Source organism: Narcine bancroftii, chromosome 5 (assembly GCF_036971445.1).
Source record: "Narcine bancroftii isolate sNarBan1 chromosome 5, sNarBan1.hap1, whole genome shotgun sequence".
Lineage (NCBI taxonomy): Eukaryota > Metazoa > Chordata > Chondrichthyes > Torpediniformes > Narcinidae > Narcine > Narcine bancroftii.
In genome coordinates, this window is record NC_091473.1 from 113,445,522 (window position 1) to 113,470,036 (window position 24,515).

The 24,515-nt window shown below is 38.9% G+C and overlaps 1 protein-coding gene across 5 annotated transcripts in view; it reads right to left on the bottom strand.

Moving 5' to 3' along the window:
- The window catches only part of tesk2 (testis associated actin remodelling kinase 2), a 76,678-nt gene that overhangs the window by 2,191 nt on the left and 49,972 nt on the right, over nt 1-24,515 (bottom strand). For all 5 annotated transcript variants that reach the window (XM_069938802.1, XM_069938799.1, XM_069938798.1 and 2 more), the window contains 2 exons: nt 21,059-21,197; nt 790-4,641 (listed from right to left, as the gene is read on the bottom strand). In XM_069938802.1, coding sequence (XP_069794903.1) covers nt 3,614-4,641; nt 21,059-21,197 — 1,167 coding nt within the window. In that variant the 3' untranslated portion in view covers nt 790-3,613. The remainder of the gene's footprint in view (nt 1-789; nt 4,642-21,058; nt 21,198-24,515) is intronic.

Consider the following 24,515-nt stretch of genomic DNA (forward strand, 5'->3'; position numbering starts at 1 on the left):
GCCATATTATTGAGAAATTATCTTTCAGCCAGAATTATAAAGATAATTTTACGTACATTAGTTATTAGTACAGTAATTTTATGAAGGTACAAATCCATGTTTTCAGTTTTATGTCATTCTGCTTTCGATTATATTGGATGTTATAAAACAAGGTGCAACATCTTGAGGAAATAAGACTTTCTGTAGGATGTTAGTGCTCAACAAAATGCAGTATTCCTCAAACTAAATGTTTTCTGTTTAGTTACACAACTGAAGCTATGACCCTCCTTGTTTTGGTAAAGAGCAACTTTTAACACAAAATCAGTACTAAATGGCCATATTTGTTTGTACACAAGGAAAGAAAGCCAGAATAATCCCTTTTAAACCCTGTTCCACTTAGTGAGTGTAAAATAGCAACAATCTCAGTTCAGAAATGAAAATGTAATTGTGAAGTTCACATCAAAATTAGCAACTTAATATACTATTCAAATACCTGTGTAATTTCATTACTGTCTAAAATGGTAGGTAGAAAATGGGATCCAATCTTTAAGGGAGAGGAGACTAGCTGTCATTTAGAGAGGGTCAAGCACAATTGTTTTAACATTAGAAAGTTCCAGTAATTTTACATAGTGCACACATGTAGCATGCCACAAACAAGCATATACATTTATATTGTGCACACATCTATGTACCAAGTTTAGGAGACATTTCTAGAAATATTCTTCAATTGATTTAAAATATACAAATGAGGTCTTATGCACATTCTAGATACATTGTGAAAAACCAAAACATCCACTAAACAATCATTACCTTCATTTTTTTCTTTAAGTGTGGTAGTAACCCAGCAGATTTTGGGCAACGCTTCTTGAATACGTGAGGCATGTCCAAAACTCAGTTGCGTGGACTACTTATTGTAGATCAAGGATTATAAAGGAGGGCATAGAATCCCAAATGCTTTCAGTGCTAACACATTCCATTCCTGACGAAATATAGTTGGTGTTTTTGTTGAGCAATATTTCTCTCATTGTTTATAGTTCAATGGTAGATTTGGATGAAGTTTAAAAATGTAGCATTTCTGGCTGCTTGGAACAAGTAATCCACAGAGTTTTAGTTTCAAATTGTTTTACATTCAACATGGAAACAATCAATTTAACACAATTTTAACAAACCACAAGAAAGAGGCATTCTTGCCAATACAAAGTCACACGTGTTCTCACTTAAATACAGTAACCCAAATCAGGGCCAATCTAAAGACTGGGTAATGAAAGATGATACCAAGGCAAATTGCTACCTTAAAAGTAAAGCTCATTAAAGTACAAGGTAAATTTCTGCTGGAAGAGTATTATACAGAACTTTCACCCTTCACACAAGACTGCAATTTCAAAGTTAGGGTGAATAACGTAGTGCAAATTATGTCAATGTCTGAGGGGAAGAAAGTGGGAAATTGAATCAAAACTGGGAAGAGCATTTCCACTCTGTTATCATGAGTCATGAATCAGAAGCAAAAGTGAACAGGAGATATTTTCACCGTAACATTTCAAATTGTGCACTAACCTTACAAACCTGGGACATTGAAAATAATAATAATAAAAAACACAATCTAAAGAATTTTAAAAATTATAAACCAAATTGTAGAGGATTTGACTGGTTTCCTTCAAAGAGTCCCAAGAGTACATTCAACATAAATTTTAAAGACAAATTAAAAATCCATGGGATTTTGAAATCAAACAGGATTCAAAGTAAATGGCAAACCTGCCAAATCAACTTAGGAATTAAACACACTTTTCAGTTTAAAAACAGCGTAAGCATATTAACACTGGACTGTTTTTCCTCACAATACTGTAACTTGGCTGGTCAAACTGGATGTTTTGCAAAAGAAATCCTGTCAAATCACTTAAAAATAAATAAATATGCACACAAATGAAAAACTAAACTAATGGTATTAAATAAATTAGAAAAAATGCTGATTAATTAAATTTCATGGGTCTGAAAATGTGGTAACGTACAGGTATACCCTGTTTTACAAATACTCGCTTTACGAAAATTCATTTTTACAAGGGAACCTGTGTTCACTTTATGAGCAGATTTGAATGGGTTTTTGCTTTTACAAAAAACCCTTCAATAGTGAATGGGTCTTCGCTTTATGCCATTTCAGCTTACGAAAGGTTTCATAGGAATGCTCTAGTTTCATAAAATGGGATTATACCAGTATTCCCTTTCTGTTCATTACAGTATGTCAAATCTGATTAGAGTTCATTTGTCAGATTTGTACATACAATGTAGTGAAATGCAGAAATTTCTGGAATAATTTTTGAACTATACATTAGTGAGGTAACCATAACAATGGCTAAGGTGTAAATTATATGGACAAATTTACTTTCTTGAATATTTTAAAAAGAAATCAGATCCAGTTCTCCTTTGAACAAAGATGTAAAAATAAAATTATAATTCTGTAATTTACATCCATTATTAAAATCTAACCTACTGCTTGAATAAAATGGATTCTCCACGAGGTGGACTGGTAACATCTGTGTAAGTTCGTGTGAATGGGGTAACAGGAAGGAAGCAGAAAACACAAACATATTTGAGCCATGGCACAGTAGCCAGTTACAATAGGAAGAGTTCACATTTTCAGAGGAGACTAAAAATTCAAACAAAATCTCAATCAAACTGATTACATTAAAAGATAAATACACTTTTTGCAAATTTAAAATTATTTGCATTAATCCTACGAGTTGACGCATCATAAATGATTATGTACAGGACACATTGAGGCAATACATCCAACTCCAGTTACAGTAGCCCAGGTTGAAATACAAAATATACAGTAGTAGCATCTTTCAAGCTTTAAGAAAAAGTGATGAAGTGCTTTTTTTGTCAATTCATTTTGTCAATTTGAGCAAACTTAAATTTAGTCAAAAACAACATTTATGTAGACACAGAAAATCAGATTTACACAACATGGTTGGTTATGTGCTGGCACCCTTGGAATTGCAAACTATTCTTAAATGTACACAGAACTATCAGGCAGAATTTAGGCACAAAGAAAAATCTGATTGAATAGATTTTTTTAAATAGTTCTTATAAAGTGTAATATTTTGGGATAAATCTTAGAATAGCCCACAATTGAAAACACAACTCAGTTGTTTTTTTTTTTTAAAAAGAGATTTTAACTGGAAATCCAACATGATCATTGAAATCCATAGATGATGCAAAAGATTTTAGAGGAAAGGCTACTAAAATACTAAAACCTGCTTTCAAGTTGAGAAAAAAACTGGTCAATCAACCCCACAAATACTGAAAGGTGCTGGTGTAGATATTGCATATGCAACAGGTGATATTTAGAAGTTACCTTTGGCTGGTTTAGAAAGCTACTTCCATAAAATGTTTAACTAGTAATAAGACAGAAAAGGTTTACCTGAATAAATTAGACAATTCATAATACTGGCCTCCCACCAAGTATTAAATGATTAAACAGAATAGATTAACATCCATAGTACCATTACCCAGATGTTTGAAAACTGCTTTGGATTTTGAGATTTTTCAGATCCTTCCTGCCAAAATGAAACTAATTCAATTGTCATTAAGCACAAAATATTATTTTGAGACCTCTTCAATATCCATAAAGGTGTCTTCAAATATCACATTTAGATTGAAGGTGGCATGGATTTGAAGTCATGCATGGAGTCAGCACCACAGATGAATGAACTTCCATGTCAGATACTCCAGTTGGAAAAACAGCATGGCTACCTGGATCCATCTCATCTTGCTCCAGTGCAATACTGACACTAAATGAGGATCTGGGTTCAGGGATTGCTAATTTTGACATGTCTCTCTGCATTTCTTGCTCCTCCATTTTTTCACCAGAATTTGAACTATTCCAGTTGTGATATATACCATTTAAATTTGGCTCATCACAGCCTGTTATACAATTGCAATGCAGGTGCTCCAGACAACAAAGAGTTGAGTTTTCATTGCTCTTTAATTGAGTCCTGCTCACTGTACAAAGATCATTTACTTCTGGTACATCCTTGCTCCCTGAACACTCCACAGCATCAAATTCTTCTGATGGCAGACATGACTGCATTTGATTTTTGTACTTAAATGGTGGAATCTCCAACACACAATATTTAGAACAGTTCAATACTTCCTGCCTCACATCTGTTCCCTGCTGCAATGGGTCACACTTCCCCAGTGCTAATGAAAAGTGCCCAAAACTGTGACATTCTTTTGTTGGCAAATCAGGTGAAACTGGAAGGGAACGATAACGTCGCTCAGAAAGAAAAGTTTCCTGAAAATCCCCAGCAAAGTTCTGTTTGGCTTGAAAAGTTGAAGTGAACAGGTGGTCTGCAGACTCAGGTGAAGGCAGGTCAAATGTTAGTGATATTACCGATTTACTTGGTGTATCAACAAATTTTACTTTTCCACCTTTCAAGTCCTGTCTCGCAATAAAGGGGTTAATTTTGTGCAAAGTTCCCTTTCTAGGAGTATAGTATGGATCTTGGACATTAATCTTCCGGCTGACTTTTCGGGTAAAGAAATCAGACTGACTACGAGAAAGCCATATATTACGACGAGGCCGAGGCGATTTTGGTGGAATCTTATCGCTTGGAAATACTAAAGGACTGCACCTTTTTATTGCCTGTCCTTTTTCTCCAGCACCTACAAAAAAAATCACAAAGAATATTAAAACCAACCAGATTCAATTTAATGCCTAATTTAAATACACTATACATGTAGTATGATTCCATATTAAACCAGGTGGCAGCAAAATGACAAAACAATCAAACTCTTGTCAGTCTTTTCTGTAAGTAGTTATAACTAAAACACACGCGCAACCCAGATAAAGATTGAATAAAAGTTACAACACCATTGCAATGGACAAAGTCTGATCCTTGTGGTGAGTCTACTTTAAGTACATCATAGTGGAAACAGTATTCAGCAATCCAGGCACAATTTTTTTTTATATATAGAAAAATTAGTTTTGAATGCAAAAATGCCTCTCTTCATGATCCAAATTTGAATCCAACTAAAATCAAATATATGCAGATATTAAAACCCAATCAGATGAGATGGGATCAGATGAGGATAGGGTGTTGTGTCATTATGTATGTAAATAAGAACTACATTTCCCAGCATACAATACATGCAGTTGGGCAGAACCCTGAAGTGATGTATGAAGAGAGTCACGAGCATTGTCAGTTGAAGAAAGTTGGAAGTTGTTGGAGGCAGTGGAAGCAACACAAGTTAAATAAAATAGGTTAACTGATAAATGCACAAAGTCGTTCTTCTTTAAAGAACAAGCACAACTAGGTGTCAAAGTGTCTGAGCAAGAGAAGAAAATGGTTTCTAAACATGGTTAAGTCCTCCCACACCAATGCAGTTTACTGGCAATCTAACTGATAATTGGAAATACTTCAAACATTTATTTAGTGAAATGGCAGAGACCAATGGAAAACCGAAATTGTCTACAGGCAGTACACAGGTTGAAAATGCCAGGTTTACGAACAACTCATATTTACATACCAAGAAGCCAACTGAAAGTATAATGCTGTGAACTTCCAGTTTTAGCGTAGTGATGCTGTCATCACCCAGCAAGGAGGGGGAAGGAAGTAGGCGGGAGGGAGGGGGGAAGCGAGCGGGAAGGCCACGGGGTCAGGGGTGCTGCCATCACCCATCATTGTAAGAAAGTAGCCATCTCTCCATAATCTTCTCCTGTGAGTGTTAATGTTTAATCATGATCTGTGACCGTATGTAGTTACTTTTATTATTATGTACCTTAATTTGGACTCAAAGATGGACAAAACTGGACAAAAGAAAGAACAAAGTAACCAAATTTATGGTTAAATCGATGCAGGAAATCCAACTTTTGGATATATGGAGGAGACAACGCCCAAAGGAGAAGGAATACTCATATTATTCGGGTAGACATAAAACATACTCAAGGATAGACCCATTCCTGTTGTCAGCCCATATCCAAAGGAGAGTTAGCAAAACTGAATATAAAGCTAGATTGTTATCGGATCACTCACCCCTGTTATTAGCAATAGAGCTGGAGGACATTAGATGGAGATTAAACTCCATGCTACTTAAAAGACAGGATTTTAGAGAATACATTGAACGACAAATTAAAATGTACTTTGAAATAAATACGGAATCAGTGAACGATAAATTTATACTATGGGATGCAATGAAAGCGTTTATCAGAGGGCAGATAATAAGTTATGTAACTAAGATGAAAAGGGACTACAATCGGGAAATAGAACAGCTGGAAAGGGAAATAGCAAGTACAGAAAAAGAATTAGCAACAAGGGAAGATACAACAAAAAGAGAATTGGCAGACAAAAATAAAATATTAAACACTACAAACACACAAGGTGGAGAAGAATATAATGAAGACAAAACATAAGTATTAAGAGCTAGGAGAAAAAAAAGCACAAAATACTAGCTTGGCAGCTTAAGACAGAACAAACTAAAAGAACGGTATTGGCATCAAGGAAAAAGGACAAACAAATTACATACAACCCAACAGAGATCAATGAAAACTTCAAGGAATTCTACAAGCAATCATATTGAACTGAGAATGAAGGGAAACAAGACAAAATAGATGAGTTTCTAGCTAAAATTGAACTACCGAAATTGCAAGAAGAGGAGCAAAATAAATTAATAAAATCATTTGAAATAGAGGAAATACAGGATATATTAAAAAATCTACTGAACAATAAAATGACAGGAGAGGACGGACTCCCAATAGAATTCTATAAAACATTTAAAGACTTATTAATTCCTCCTCTCCTGGAAGTAATGAACCAGATTGAAGAAACACAAAAGCCAGATTCATGCAAAACAGCAAATAATTACAGTAATACCAAAGACGGGGAAAGATCCACTAACACCAGCATTGTAGAGACCAATATCTCTACTTAACACAGATTATAAGATAATAGCTAAACTATTAGCAAACTTTTTGGACTGTGTAGCAAAACTAGTAAAACTAGATCAAACTGGATTTATTAAGAAAAGATGCACAACGGACAATATCTGTAAGTTCATTAACTTAATCCATGCAGTAAAAGGAAACAAGACGCCAACAGTGGTGGTTGCCTTAGACAGAGAGAAAGCTTTTGACAGAGTAGAATGGAATTATTTATTCAAAGTACTTCAGAGGTTCAACCTAACAGAGAAATATATTAATTGGATTAAAGGATTATATAGGGACCATTGGCGAAAGTGACAGTGTATTTAAATTAAGCAGGTTAACTAGGCAGGGATGTCCACTATCTCCCTCACTGTTTGTGTTAGCTATAGAACCACTGGCAGAACTGATAAGAACAGAAAATAAGAGGGATAAAAATAAAAGAGAAGGCATATAAAATCAGTCTATTTGCAGATGACATCATAGTATACTTAACAGAACCAGAATTATCAATAAAAGAATTACATAAGAAATTGAAGGAATATGGAGAAGTTTCGGGGTACAAGATCAACACAAATAAAAGTGAAGCGATGCTAATGAATAATGCGGATTTCACAAAGTTTAAGAAAGAATCACCATTTAAATGGCAAACAAAAGCAATCCGATACCTAGGTATTCAACTAGATAATAATCTAGGCTATCTATAAAAATTAAATTATCAGCCATTAATGAAGAAATTACAAGATGACTTAGAACATTGGAAAGATTTACCACTAATATTGATAGGAAGGATAAATTGCATTAAAATGAATATCTTCCCAAGGATACAATACCTATTCCAATCGTTGCCAATTCACCTAACAGAGAAATTCTTCAAGGAGCTAAAGAAAATAATAAGCAAATTGTTATGGAAAGGGGGGAAACCGAGGATAGCGCTAGATAAATTAACAGAGTGGTACAAACAAGGGGGCTTACAGCTACCAAACTAAAAATTATTATAGAGCAGCACAAGATACCTATCAGATTTTTATCAAACAAGGGAAAAACCAGAATGGACCAGATTAGAGCGAGATAAAATAGGGGAGAAGGTACTTGAACATATACTATATAAGTGGGATGAAAAGCTGGTGCAATATAGAAGTTCACCAGTACTACACCATCTGCTCAACATTTGGAAGAAGATTCACGTAGAAAGGAAAAAAAACAAATTATCAACTACCGAAATTAATATTGACGCAAAATCAACTAATCCCCTTCACAATAGATAACCTTCCCTTTAGAGAATGGGAGAGGAAAGAGATCAAAAGAATAGAAAACTGTTTTTTGGGAAATAAATTATTATCTTTTGAACAAATGAAGGACAAATATGGTATAACTCACGGATCAATCTTTGCATACCACCAATTGAAAACCTACTTGAAGGACAAATTGGGAAGCAGGCTGAGGTTACCAGAAGGAAGCAATTTTGAATATGTGATTACAGACACAATGATAATTAAAAGATTTATAACAAACATGTACATCAAACTGCAAAAGAAAGAGAACGAGGAAACAAGCTGTAAACCCAAACAAAAATGGGAACAGGATCTAAACATAAAGATAAAGAATGAAACATGGGAAAAGCTATGCTCCAGAACTATGAGAAATACAATAAACACAAGGTTATGCATGATACAATATAATTGGTTACACAGGCTGTACACCACACCCCAAAAGTTAAATAAATGGGTCCCAACAGTATCAGATAGATGTTTTCGCTGTAAGAAGGAAACGGGAACAACAGTGCATGCAATTTGGACATGTGAGAAAGTGGAAAAGTTTTGGGAAGATCTAAATCAGATATTAAATACAATCACAAAAAGCAACATACCAAAAAATCCAGAGATCATTCTTCTAAGTAATACAAGAAGTAAAGAACTTGGACTCGATTTGGATGGAGCACAAAAAAGATTTATTATGATAGCCTTAGCTGTAGCAAAAAAATGTATTATGTCAACCTGGAAATCAGAAGATAGCCTGAGAATACAGCAATGGTACATAGAAATGAATAAATGTATTCCATTGGAAAAAAAATAACATATAATTTAAGAAATAACATCACAGTATTCGAACAAATTTGGGAACCGTACATGGAACACAACAGAGAAGTCCTTCCGCGGACCTCCACCACCTAAAATGACAGAAGAAGACGACGAAATGAACTGACCCAGTGTGTAAAAGTAGATGACACAATTTTCTTGTTTATTTTCATTGCGTGAGGACATTGTTTAATGGGTTTAATGTTTCATATATGTTGAACGTTGAGCGGGAGGGGAGGTGGGTGAAGGAGGGAGGTAAGGGAGGGGGAAAAAGGGAGAAAATGACACTGTATATTCAAGAGGGAAACGTTTGTGTATTTTGGTCAGTATGGTTCATAGTGTGAAAAATTTAAAAATTAAAAAAAATGTAGGACATATTAAATTATTTAACTTTGTCGATGATAAGGAAGACAGAGTGTCGCCATTTTATCCAGCACCGCTAAAAGAAACCTACAGCACCTGGTGTTCCTAGGCAGTCTCCCCTCCAAGTACTGACCAGTCCTGAGTTTCCTTAGCTTCCAAGATCAAACAATCTCAGGCATATTCAGGCTATTAGGTGCTGAAAAGAGCTTTGATCAATTTCATGTGAATTTGGAGATTTGAAAAATTCACTCATTAAAGACAGAATAGTTTGCAGAATCCCAGATAATGGACAGAGAAAGACTACTGCATGAAAAAGATTTGACACTGGAAAAGGCTGAGCATGTGTAGAGCAGCAGAAACCACACGAACACAAGTTAAGAAGCTGCACAAGACAGACACGGCAGTGCATGTGATGAAGGTGGATAGGCAGAGCACCAGGAGTTTCCCCAGAGCAATGACAAAACAATGTGGTAAGCTGAAACAGAAAATGCAGCAGGTGCGGAGGTAAACGATGGAAAGTCATGCTACAAATGTAGGAAGAATCATCACTTTGCAAGGTGGGGATACCAAGAGAAGAATATATTCACTGGACGAGGAAATGGAGGAATTCTTCGTGAATTCCCTACAGACTGCTGCAGGCCAGAAGACTGAGATGGAATCTTTATTTCGAGCTTCTTCCAAAATAATTACTTTTCTCATCTCCATCAAAGAAGTCCCTTGTACAAACTGCTTCAAGAGAATCACTTAATCGAATTGACACAATGTTCAAACCTCAGACCCATCTTTGATCCTGTGACAGAGTATATAGATATGTTTTTAGGAGATAAATTAGGAAAGGTTTGTTAGAGTAGGTTACATACAAAGACTTTAAAACAGATCTTATTTGAAATACTGGAGCTCTGCTAATGCTAGACATATCGGCTCAACAGCTTTTGCAAGAGCTTTGGAGAGTGCCGAACAGACTTCACTAATGGATTGTTGTTTACAAAGCCACAGATTGTCTGGAGTTGCGGGGGTGGGGAAGAGACAGAGATCACATACAGCAGCCGGCAGAAGCAGCTGGGACTGGAACAGGACAAGCTGGCAAGCTTGTGGAAAGACACTGGAGTGGCTGATTAAAAAGGAATCAGTTGTGGGTGTCCTGGAACAACAAATGTCTCTCTGAAAACTGACAAGAACCTTCCTGAGTGGTAACCATTTTCCTTTCAAGCACCAAAGCTTGGTGAACTTTATAAATGTTAAATTCTGTGCACAGTATAAGAATTGCCTGCAACCAGTGAACTTGGAGGAATGAGAAGTGAGATTGGACTGTGAACGAAAGAACTTTACACACACATGCGCTTAGAATTAGAAGGAAGTTAGGTTAGTCAAGTTAAAGTGTGATTCTATTTTCATGTTTAAAGATAATTAAAAGCAACTTTTGTTTAAGTAACCATTTGTCTTGGTGAATATCTATTGCTGCTGGGTTTATGGGTCCTCTGGGCTTGTGATAATCCATTTTCAGATATGGAAAGTTAGACACAAGATTCTGCAGGGACTGTTGAGAGCCTTAGTCAGGATCTATCTTTCAAAAAAATTTCATAGGATTGGAGGATTACAAGAAGAGCTGGCCGATATAACTGATCCTGCTTCTCGTACCGCAAGTCCTGTGAAATTGATGCACTGAAGGGAACAAATTAACCCCTTGAACGCCAGATGCAAAATAGAAAAGACTGGTATAATATGAAGCTCACTAATGCCCAGGACACAATTTCCAAGCTTGTGGATGAAATCAGTCATTTGAAGGATGAGAAGGCTCACCATTTGCAAGAATATCAGAAAGACCTGGACATACTGGAGCAGGTGAAAATATCCAAAGAAATGGGTAGAGAGACTCTTATCAATGTTACCAGGACATCAACATGCACAAAGGTCCACCACGAATTGACAGCTGTCTTGGAAAAGCTGTGGTCAATGTTAACAGTGAAGAATGCAATTGAGGATGGATGTGTGGCAGATGCTTTGATCAAGCACAAGGCCAACATGAAGGGCAGAGCACAGTTGGGAGTACAAGCATTTGCAGTTGCACAAAACTGAGGATATGATGATCTCAAGAGACACTCTCAAAAATTGAGCCAGAATACTCTAAAAGCAGTCAACTTGCTGGAGTAGACTTGAACTATCTAGAGAACAGAACAGAAAACAACTTCTGCATCTTTTGACCAAGAACATTGACCTCAGGCATGAGAACCAGATTTTTTTTTTTTTTTTTTTAAAGACAAGTTTTGCTGCAATATTTATATTGTTCAATGCTCGTGTGACTGGCTGACATTTTGCTGGTGTGAAATTTGTCCCAGTTAAACCTCACAAAGAAAAACAATACCACTTTAAGAGAAGCCTTGCCTGTTAAATGAAGGTACATTTTGTGATTGTTGCAAAACCAATGATGGGCAATAGCTGTCTCGTCGACTGTAGCTTGTGCATACTCTGTAAATATGCTTGTTATAAAGACATAGTATTGTGTTTTTGTTTTTTTTAAAAGGGGGACAATGTAAATAAGAACTACATTTCCCAGCATACAACATATGCTATTGTCCAGAACCCAGAAATGATGTGTGAGGGGAGTCATTCATGAGCATTGTCAGTTATTGTTAGTTGAAGACAGATGGACGTTGTTAGAGGCAGTGGAAGCAACACAAGGAAATAAAGTCGGGAAACTGATAAACCCACGTAAAGTCATTCTTCTTGAAAGAACATAACAGGTGTGTGAAAGGATCAATTAAAATAATCGGATAAATCCCAACACGATGCTTTTGAGCCATCAAGCCACATATCCACATTGTTTCCCATTGTGGAGAAACAATATTTCACTTTCAATACATTTAAAGCACATTATTGTGGTGCAAGCAGAATCCCAAATCAACTGTTGCCTGCCATCAAGTGCTCAAGACACTCAGTATGAACAAATGATTGCCCAAAAAGAGAATGTCAGAAGGACAGCAAAAAGAAAAGGGAATAAGATCAGCTGAAGTAAAGCATTCAAGCTTGATTGATCCAAAGATCAGGTTTAATGTTGCAACATACATTTGCAAATGATTTAAAATTAGAGATGCTCCCAACAAGCGAGATAAGGTCTGTTCACCTCAGCAAAGTTGAAACCATGACTAACTAGTTCAATGGATGGAAAAGGCAAACAGTGTCCATTGTTTATTCCTCAGAGGGACACAAGTCTTCGACAAGTCCTGAATATTATTTAAAGGGTGAAAAACTACAGCATGCTGTTGTGCAGAGGGACTTGGAAGTGCTTGTGCATGAATCGCAAAACATTAGGTTGCAGGTGCAGCAGGTTATTAAGAAGGCAAATGGAACGTTGGCCTTCATTGCTAGAGGAATTGAATTCAGGAGTTGGGAGGTAATGTTGCAACTGTATAAGGTACTGGTGAGACCGCACCTGGAGTACTGTGTCCAGTTCTGGTCTCCATATTTGAGGAAGGATATACTGGCTTTGGAGACGGTCCAGAGGAGGTTTACTAGGTTGATCCCTGGGTTGAAGGGGTTGACTTCTGATGAAAGATTAAATCATCTAGGATTGTATTCACTCGAGTTCAGAAGAATGAGAGGAGATCTTATAGAAACATATAGGATTATGAAGGGTATGGATAGGATAGATGTAGGAAGGTTTTTTAAGCTGGCCGGGGAAACTAAAACGAGAGGACAGTCTCAAGATTCGGGGGAGTAGATTTAGGACAGAGGAAAAATAGTTTTTTCCCCAGAGAGTAGTGAATGTTTGCAATTCTCTAACCAGGGAAGTGGTTGAGGCTGCCTCATTAAACATATTTAAAATTCAGTTAGATAAATTTTTACATGATAGAGGAATTAGGGGATATGGGGAGAAGGCAGGTAGGTGGAGTTAGGTCATAAATTAGATCAGCCATGATCGTATTGGAATGGCGGAGCAGGCTCGATGGGCCATGGCCTACTCTTCCTACTTCCTATATTCCTCACTAAAAAAGAGTCTTTACCTTCTTTAGTCACATCACCACATTTACATTACAATTCTGTATCAAACATCAAAACTGTAAAGAGGTACCCTCAAACTAAAAATTTGCATCTCAGACCAATTGAGAACAAATCTATCAAGTAATCGTGTCCTTCTTCATATTATTTCATTGGTGTGATCAGGGAAAGGAGGTGTGTGCACTCAATCACCAGAGAGAAGGAGCTTGAAAAGCTGAAAGGTGTAGACAAGTCTCCCAGACCAGACAGAATGCAGCTGGGATCTGAAAGTTGTAGATTAGGGAGGCACCAGTAATGTTCTTCCAAGAATCCATACATTCTGGCATGGTTCTGGTGCAATGGAAAATTGGAAAGGTCACTCCACTATTTAAAAAAGGAGGGAGGCAACAAAAAGAAAATTATAGACCTGTTAGCCTAGCATCAGTGGTTAGGAAGTTAAGAGTTGATTGTTAAGGGTGAAGTTACAGACTACCTGGATGTGCATAACTAGACAGGCCAAAGTCAGCATGGTTTCCCAAAGGGAAAACCTTGCCTGTCAAACCTGCAGCAATTTTTTTGATGAAACCAAAAGCAGGCTAGACAAAGGACATGTAGTGGATGTTGTTCAAAAATTCTTAAAACAAGGTGCCACACAGAGGCTGCTTCACAAAATGACAGCCCATGGAATTACAAGAAATACACTAACATGGGTAAAGCATTAGCTGATTGTCAGAGAACAGAGTGTGGAATAAAGGAAATCTATTCTGGTTAGCTACCACTTAACAGTGATGTACCACAGGAGAGAGTGTTGGGGGCCATTTCTTTTTACACTGCACGTTATGATTTGGATTGTGGAATCAATGGTTTTATGGCTAAATTTGCAGATGAGGAGGAGGGAGCCGAGCCGTAGTGAGGAGGGAGCCGAGCCGTAGTGAGGAGGGAGCCGAGCCGTAGTGAGGAGGGAGCCGAGCCGTAGTGAGGAGGGAGCCGAGCCGTAGTGAGGAGGGAGCCGAGCCGTAGTGAGGAGGGAGCCGAGCCGTAGTGAGGAGGGAGCCGAGCCGTAGTGAGGAGGGAGCCGAGCCGTAGTGAGGAGGGAGCCGAGCCGTAGTGAGGAGGGAGCCGAGCCGTAGTGAGGAGGGAGCCGAGCCGTAGTGAGGAGGGAGCCGAGCCGTAGTGAGGAGGGAGCCGAGCCGTAGTGAGGAGGGAGCCGAGCCGTAGTGAGGAGGGAGCCGAGCCGTAGTGAGGAGGGAGCCGAGCCGTAGTGAGGAGGGAGCCGAGCCGTAGTGAGGAGGGAGCCGAGCCGTAGTGAGGAGGGAGCCGAGCCGTAGTGAGGAGGGAGCCGAGCCGTAGTGAGGAGGGAGCCGAGCCGTAGTGAGGAGGGAGCCGAGCCGTAGTGAGGAGGGAGCCGAGCCGTAGTGAGGAGGGAGCCGAGCCGTAGTGAGGAGGGAGCCGAGCCGTAGTGAGGAGGGAGCCGAGCCGTAGTGAGGAGGGAGCCGAGCCGTAGTGAGGAGGGAGCCGAGCCGTAGTGAGGAGGGAGCCGAGCCGTAGTGAGGAGGGAGCCGAGCCGTAGTGAGGAGGGAGCCGAGCCGTAGTGAGGAGGGAGCCGAGCCGTAGTGAGGAGGGAGCCGAGCCGTAGTGAGGAGGGAGCCGAGCCGTAGTGAGGAGGGAGCCGAGCCGTAGTGAGGAGGGAGCCGAGCCGTAGTGAGGAGGGAGCCGAGCCGTAGTGAGGAGGGAGCCGAGCCGTAGTGAGGAGGGAGCCGAGCCGTAGTGAGGAGGGAGCCGAGCCGTAGTGAGGAGGGAGCCGAGCCGTAGTGAGGAGGGAGCCGAGCCGTAGTGAGGAGGGAGCCGAGCCGTAGAGGAAATAGGCTGCAGCGAGACAGATAAATTAGGAGAATGGGCAAAGTGGCAAATGAAAATCATGCACTTTAGTCGAATAAAAAGGCAGACTTATTTGGATGGGGAGAAAATTCAAAATTTAGAGGTGCAAAGGGACTTAAAAATTTTCATTCAGGATACTCTAAAGGTTGGGTTGGTGATGAAGGTGGCAAATGCAATGTTGGCATTCATATTAAGAGGAATATGGTACCAGAGCAGGGATAAGATGTTGAGGGTTTATAAAGCACTGGTGAGGCCTCACTTGGGAATACAGGTTTGGGCTGAAGGAAGGATGTGCTGGGATTTGAAAAGATCTACAAGACTAATTCCAGAAATGAAAGGGATTAGCATACGAGGAAAGTTGAAGGCTCATGGATTGTTCTCCTTGGAGTTCAGAAGAATGAGGAGGGATTCTCAAAGAAGTATATTGAATATTGAAAGACCTGGATAGAGTAGATGTGGCAAAGTTGTTTCCCATAGTACAGGGGTCAAGAACACGATGGCACAACTTCAAGATTGAAGGGAACACATTTAAAACAGATGCGGAGTAATTTCTTTAACCAAACAGTGGTGAACTATGGAATTTGCTAGCATGGGCAGCTGTGGAGAACAGGTCGTTGGGTGTATTTAAGCTATCTGATAGCTATCTGAATAGCCAAGCTATCAAAAGTTATGGAGAGAAGGCAGGGTAGTAAGTCTGAGTGGGAGAATGGATCTGCTCATGATTGAAAGGCAGAGCAGACTCCACAGGCCGAATGGCTTTCTTCTGCTCCTATATTTGGTCCCTGGAGCTGTAAGCCCACAGCACAGACAAATGAGCCACTGTACTGAGAACTAATTTAACCATACACTCTTGATCCATTCACCAATGTTAGCATTTATCCCAGTTATACATTGGGTCTGATCTTGTGCTGTACAACTGACCAAGGCCCAGCACATCCATAGTGACCTTTCTGCCCATCTACACTAATCACATTTACCTACACAATGTCCTTCTATACCTTCTCAAAGCACTTCTTGAAAAGGTGGTGATTGAATCAGATTCCACCACCTCTTCTAGCAGGGTAGACCAGAAAAAGGCTATTTAACCAATCGTCTGCCATGCCATTCAATCATGAGCTGGTCTATTTTCCCCACTCAGCCCCATTGTCCTGCCTTCTCCCTTAACCTTTGATGCTCTGGAAAATCAAGAAACTATAAATCTCTCCATGAGATAGAGCCAATAACTTGGAATCCACAAATGCTTATGGCAACAAATTCCACAGATTCACACACCACCCCCCTCCCCCGGTAAAAGAAATTCCTCTGCATCTCTGTTCCAAGTGGAGTGGAATCCCTTTAATCCTGAAGTTATGCCCTCTTGAACTGGACTTTCCCACCTTGGAAAACAACCTTTCTACATCTACTCTGTCCATGCCTTTCACATTCAAAATGTTTCAATGAGACCCCATCTTCAATTTCAATGACTACAGGCCAAGATCCATTACATGTTCCTCATCTGATAGCTTTCATTCCTGGAATCATTCGTGAACCTCCTCTGAACCCTCTCTAATGTCAGAACATAATTTTTTTTTTTTTTTTTTTTTTTAAATGGGGAGCCCAAATATGCTCAATACTCCAAGAGAGGTTTCACAGATGCCTTATAAAGCCTCAACATCATACCCCTCCTCTTATATTCTATTCCTCTTGAATGATTGCCATCATTGTATTTGCCTTGTTCACCGCTGACTCATCTTGCATGTTTACCTTCAGGATATCCTGCATGAAGTCTCCAGAACCCTTTGCATCTGGAAAATTTCAATTTTCTCCCTATTGCGAAAATAGACTGCCTGATTATTTTTTTGTACCAAAGTGCATGACTGAACATTTTCTGATATTGTGTTTAATTTGCTACTTCTCTGCCAATTCTCCTAATCCTTAGTCCTTCTGCAGCCTCCCCATTTCCTCAACACTACCTTCCTATCATCTGAAAACTTGAGCACAAAGCCATTTATTCCATCATCTAAATTATTAATATACAACATAAAAAAGGAACCCCGACCCTTGTAGAGCATCATAATATGATCATGGTATTCTGACTGTTTCCTACCAATCAACAAATGCTCTACCCAAACTAGTACGTTTCCTGCTTTACCATGGGCTTATCTCGTTAAGTTATCTCGTGCGGCACCTCGTCAAAGGCCTTCTGAAAATCCAAAAACACAACATCTACTGCATCTCTTTTATCTAGCCTTCTTGTCACTTCAAAGAATTCCAAAAGGTTTGTCAAGTAAGATTTTCCCCCAAGAAAACGATGTTGGTTTAGCCTATCTTGTCACATACCTCCAAATATTGTGTCACCTCATCCTTGGCAATCGATTCCAACATCTTCCTAACCGTGGATATCAGGTTAACCAGTCTACAATTTCCTTTTACTGCCCTCCTCTCTTCTTGAATGTGGGAGTGACATATGCTATTTTCCAGTCCTCCAGGACCATGCCAAAATCTATTGATTCCTGAAAGATCATTACCAATGTTTCCACAATTTCCACCAGGACTTCTTTCAGAACCCAAGGGTGTAATCTGTCTGGTCCAGGAGATTTATCTACCTTTAGACCATTCCGCTTTCTGAGCACCACCTTCCTTGAAATAGTAACTGCACTCACTTCCCTGATACCCTTGGACACTGCTAATGTCCTTCACAGTGAAGAATTATGCAAAATATTAATTTAGTTCCTCTGCTATCTCCTTCTCCATTGTTTCTCCACTGTCATTTCTAGTGGTTCTATATCTACTTTCACCTCTTATCTTCATATACTTAAAAAAGATTTTTGTATCTGGATAATATTTGCTAGCCTATTTCTATCTTTTCCCTCAGTTTTCTTCTGTAAGTTTTTTAAAAATTAGCAAACCTACATCTTCCCACTAATTTTTGCTTCCTTGTATGTCCTCTTTTGCTTTTACATTGGCTTTGAGTTCCCTTGTAAGCCATAGATGTGACAATTTTCCATTTGAATATTTCTTCCTTTTTTGATATGCATTTATCCTGCACCTTTCTCATTTCTCACAGAAACTCCATCCATTGCTGCTCTGCCGTCCTCTCTGACAGTCTCCCCCTCCAATTTACTATGGCCAGTTCCTCTCTTATACCACTTTAATTCCCATTACTCCACTGAAATATCAACACATCTGATTTTATTTTCTCCTTCTTAAATCTTAAATTGAATATAACTATACAGTGATCACTGCCCTCCAATGGTCCCTTTAATCTAAGCACTCTAATTGCATCTGGACCATTATACAACAGCCAATCCTACATTGAACACATCAACAAGCTGATCTTAAAAGCCATCTTGTAGGCATTCTACAAAGTCTCCCTATTGAGATCATGTCCCAACTTCGTATTCCCAATCTACTTACATCAAAAATCCCCCATGACTACCATAACATTGCCCGAATGACACACCTTTTCTATTTGCTATTGTAATTTGTGGTCCACATCCCAGCTACTGTTTGAAGATCTGTAAATAACTGCCAACAATGTCCTTTTACCCTTGCCATTTCTTAACTCAACCCACAATGATTCTATACAGTCTGATCCTGTGTCACCACTTTCTAATGATTTAATATTCTTCCTTACCAGAACCACACCAACCCCTCTGCTTACATCCCTATCCTTTCGATACACTATGTATCCTTCCACGTTCATCTCCAATGTCATTCATCTTTTAGCGGTGACTTCATGAAATACAATCATACCTGCCAATCTGTAGCTGTACTACAAGGTCATCCACTTTATTTCTCATGCTATGTGCATTTAAGTACAAAACTTATAGCCCTGTATTTTTTACTTTTTTTTTCTTCCGTATCCTCATGCTGCAATTTTGCCCTACCCACCTGTCGCTCCACACAAATGTTAGTTATCAACCACAATGTGTAAAATGTTCCCTCAAATCCACCTTAAATACTCACTTCTTCTTACCTTAAACATATGCCCTATTGTTTTTGATATGCCTACTATCAAAATAAGATTCTTACCATCTACCCTCTCAAAACATTTGATATTCCTCTATCAAACAAACCAGTTCTCATCCAGAGGTCAGAAGTGAAGAAGGTACAGAACTTCAAATTCTTGGGTGTCAACATCTCTAAAGATCCATCTTGGGGCCATCATGTCAATGAAATTGTGAAGATGGCTCACAAGCGGCTATATTTTGTTAGAAGTTTGAGGGAATTCGGTATGTCTCCAAAGAATTGCAAATTTCTACAGCTATTTCGAGAAGAGGATTCTGGCTGGCCACATCACTATCTGGTATGGAGGTGGCACTTAACCAGGCTATGAACAAAGGTAAGGTCCTTCTGGGTAGACCTAGGAGATATTCTAAAAAAAATTACAAAAGTGGACTTTCCACAGGATCAGGAATTATTCCTTTTGCTTTTACGTGCTTTGAGTTCCTTTGTCGGCCATAGATATTTAGTTTAGACCATCCAAACACCAGATTCAATTTGTGAAAGTCACTTTGTTGGTAGCCAGGAAGTGTATAGCGGTTGCATGGAAGGCCAACTTTCAATTTTGTATTGGACAATGGAATACAGAAATGTAGAGTTGCATTCCCCTGGATATTACTTACAACTTGATAGGAAAAAGTACAACATGTTCATGAAGTATGGCAACCATATCTGAAGCACATAGGTGCACAGATATGATCTAACTCCACACCGCCCCACCTTGAGTAATGAAATAACAAACAAGCCATCCCGCCAGGTATATAAAGAAGAGAGTGAATTGGGGTTGTGGCAGATGACATTTTAATTTTTAGTTTCATTTTTATTGTTTATCCTTTACTCTTTATGGTTTATTTAACACCCAGGGTTCTTGAACTTTGAAAAAGGTTGTGGATCCCATCACTTCTAGCCTAACTTTCTTATGAAATTGTGCGTTTGTATAAGTTGAGGGAGGAGTGGGGGGGTGGAGGGAAGGGAAAAATACTGGACTCTGTACATATTGTGTGGCAATAAAATATTCTGTATTGTTTGTTTGCTTGCATGAGTCTGAAAATAACATTTTCAAAAAACTGATGTATGTCACAAATGTTTCCACCACCAATCTGTACAGCAGCTCTGACTTCCAATCAGAGAAGCATTCTTCCCACACTACCTTCTATGTCTTATCATCAAGCCAATTAGCCAGCAGGATACTTGGATTACATATACCTTAACCCTTTTGATTAGCCTACAATGCAGGACCTTGGCAAATGCCTGACTAAATTCTACACAGACAATGCCCACCCTTATCGATTTTTGTTAGTTACCTCAAAATATTCAAATTAATGAGACAGGATTTTTTCCTTGCACAAAGCCATGGTATCTATTCAGGGCAACAGTATCAAATACCAGAGGACATTTAAGGTGAATGGAGGAAAGTTTAGGAGTACATGTTTTTTTTTTTAAAGTGGTGGATGCCTGAAATGTATCACCAGTGGTGATTGTGCAAGAGGAACATTAGGATTTGTGGGCCAAAGGGCCTGACTGTGTGGCATGTTTTATGTTTCCCTGATCAACTTGCCAAATGTGCATAAATCCTATTCCTTGGGACGTTCTCCAATAATATTCCTGCCATTAATACAAGCTTACATCAGGTTAAGAAAATGCAAGACAATTCCACATGCTCATTTAAGAATAATCTATTTATGGATCTCAAAAAGCTTTATATACAATAACTGAAATTTAAAAAAAACAATGCCACTCTAATCATTCTTGTCCGGGACGGTGAAGGGGAGACTATTTCCTGATTGCTAGTGTTTCTGGTCTCTTTACACCATCCCCTGGAAGTTGAGGCTAGGAAAGAAAATAGTTATTTGAGAACCCATTAGATGAAAAAGACCATGCTTACTTTTTTGTAGATTAATTGGCTTGTTCTCTATACTTTTTTCACTGTTAATGCATCTATTTTGATCTTCTTGTAGCTGTGATATAATCTGTTCCATCACATTTACTATTTCTGGAAAGGATGGGCGAAGTTTTGGATCCATCTAGAGAAAAGAAGTATTACACAGCTGTATTTTCTCCAATTACTGTCCCACTGCAATTTAAAGTGTTTTAAAAACAATTTACAGTTTTATTTATATAATTTTAGAGAAAACTCAGCCAAAACGTTTTTAAAGCATTACTCATTCAAAAGGAAATAATGCAGTAGAAATACAAGCAGAGGAATGGGTGAGTAGCTTACAACACTCTGCAGAACAGTTATAAACGAAAGCAGGAAAAAAACAGGCAATTGGCTCAAAAATGATTTGTCCATCTGCCCTATGACATAGTCAAATTGCTGACAAACTGAAATTCCTTCAGACATTTTAATCCATTTAAAGCATGATGTAAATGCAACATGCTATAAAAACAAGCAGGATACTTTTTAAAAATTACAAGCTTTAAATAGACAGAGGGATATTATGTCGATCAGCATTGATGTCAATAATTATCTCACATTTCAACTATAAAATAAAAAGGATACAAATTTCAATTTTTTTGAAAGAAGTATAATCAACAGGACAGGATTGAGTATGACAAATAGGCAAGTATGTGAAATAAAAGTGAAAGAGATTGATGAAGATCTTGCATTGAATGTCTAAAGTGAATGAAGAGTCCAATAATGAATCAGGGAACTCAGATGAGAAAAATGCCAAAGAAATATGCTTGCAGCATCTTGAACTAATCGCTAAATTAATGTTGGCACAAAGAAATATCAAATTCCAATTTTTTTTCCACTCTGCTGAACTTGATACTTGCAGATTATTCCATCTGCCAAATTGCTTTTATTTCTAAATGCCCATAGTTTTAAACCATTTATTTAGATTATGATATTAGCACTTCAAAGTCTCGATTCAAACCACCAGAAAAATAGATCATAACAGAAGCAACGAAACAGACTTGCACACACCCCATACCTGAAATTTGTCAGTGCTGAAGTACCCAAAATCTAATTGAAGATCAGAGCATACATATGATGTAAAGAATTCCATTTCTATGGTTCTCTACAACCTAAAGATTGTATTTCAAAGACCATACTCAAAACCATTCTTTTACTCTATATAGTGGGGTTTGGCAAATTAAATGCAGTGCAACTCCAATTATCTGAAATCAGATACTCCAATATCCTCATTTCTCTAATTTTTTTTTAATTCGGTAAAATGAAGATATCTGAAACAAATCAGAAACCTAATTTTCCTGGAACAGAACTGACATCAAAGGTTGAAAAAAAATTCACTCGTCGTGAAATTAGAACGACAATTGTCCTCATTTCAGGCAACTCCCTCCCCTCTCTTTCCATTTCTTCTTTACCTTCCCCTATTGACTTTTCTCTCCAACTCTCCCTCTCAAACTGTGTGCCACGGTCTCTTAGCTGAAAGAAGTCGGAAGAATCCTTTGTCCCGGCATCATCAAGGAGAGGGGCCTCCCGGGCAGGAGCTGGACTTCGGGCTCAGTTGCATTCCCTTCCTTCCCTCCCACCTCAGCACCCCAGAGCCCCTGACGCCAACTCCAAACCCTCCCCTTGGCCTACTACCACACACCGGACTCCCTGGTGTGCATGTGTGATAGGCCGAGGGGAGGATTCAAGTCGGGACTCTGGCATCGGAAGCTCTGGTGACCAGGGATTCAGGAGTCCGTCAACTCGCCAGTGTGTGTTCCACCAGGCTGGGAACCCTCCCCGGGGATCAGCAGCAGCGGTGGGGGGTCTCCGGGATCGGCGGTGTTGCGGCCAGCATTTTTTTTTGGGTGAGAATTAGACGTTATTTTAATACTTAAAAAGATTTCCCTTGTTGTTTAAACATTGATACAAATGATTTGCTGTTGCTACTGGACTGTTTTTAAAAAATGACCAGTTTGTAACAATATTAATATTTGGGGAAAATTTATAAGATTTAGAGTAGGTCACAAACATACACACATTTTAAAACAAATTCACATTGCAGGATCTCTGGAAAACATAAGCACCTTTTACAAGTAGGTGTTAATTGAACTAACGCATAAAATGCTTGACCATTGTCTTGCTGGATTCATGCTGTCTATCAGTACCCTTTCTGCAAAGTACTCATAGAAGCACTTCAGGAGTTGACGGACTCCTTAATCCCTGGTCACCAGAGCTTCCGACGCCAGAGTCCCGACTTGAATCCTCCCCTAGGCCTATCACGCATGCACACCAGGGAGTCCGGTGTGTGGTAGTAGGCCAAGGGGAGGGTTTGGAGTTGGCGTCAGGGGCTCTGGGGTGCTGAGGTGGGAGGGAAGGAAGGGAATGCAACGGAGCCCGATTGTTTACCTAAGATAACAACAGATGGGAGCAGAAGGAGGAACTCCTGTTTGCTGGAGAAGGTGGGTGTTTTGCAAGACATGAGTCACATACTTTCTTTGGAGTTTCAGTTGGAAAAGAGAGAGTGGAGTTAACAGCTCAGTCAGTCAGTGTGTGGGACACTGACAAGTAACTGAAAAGTGCAATCTAGGGAAAACAGTTTGAAACTGATGAAAGCAAGTTCCAGAGCAGTAGATGGCTGGAAGTGCTATCTGTCTGACATTTCTCTTGAAATAGAGGAAGGAATGGAACTCTGTGGTAGCTTGAAGAGAGGTTACCATCTAGAAGACCTGATGGGGCAAGTTTAATCAGCAAGACCCCAAGGTGACTAGGGGTGGTACCTCAGTTGTGGAAATCTTGGAGCAACAAATATCTCTCTCTTCAAACCCTACAAGAACCTTCTTGAGCAGTAAACATTTATCTTTCAAGATAAAGTTTATACATGTTAAATTCTGTGCACAGTATGGTGATTGCCTGCAACCAGAGAACTTGGAAGAAGAAGTGAGATTGAACTGTGAACCAAAAAACTTTTCTTGAATTTACACACACATTGCATACACGTGCACTTAGAATTAGAAGGGAGTTAATTTGGGTTAGTTAAGTTAATATTTGATTCTATTTTCATGTTTGAAGTTGATTAAAAATAACTTTTGTTTCCATAAATCAATTCAGTACATGCCAACACTTAGTTTACAAGAGTTAGCTTTATGCATACATGAAAAGGAGGAACAGAGATACACAAGGGGAGTACAGAAAATGCAATAAGGCAGATGTGGATTGCAAAGTCCCTTTTGACTTTGCTGTCATTTCCAAAAACATTGAAAATGCAGCTTGAATGACTTGAGCTGATAAGAAATTGACAATAGCCAAAAAAAACAAAGCAAAATAGCTTAAAATTAATCTTTCCACGTGAAATCCATTCCTAAACTGCATTGAGGAGTACACATCTAAAACTTGATCTGTTTTCTTTCTGATGAGGTTGCTAATCATCTAGATTTTCAAGTTA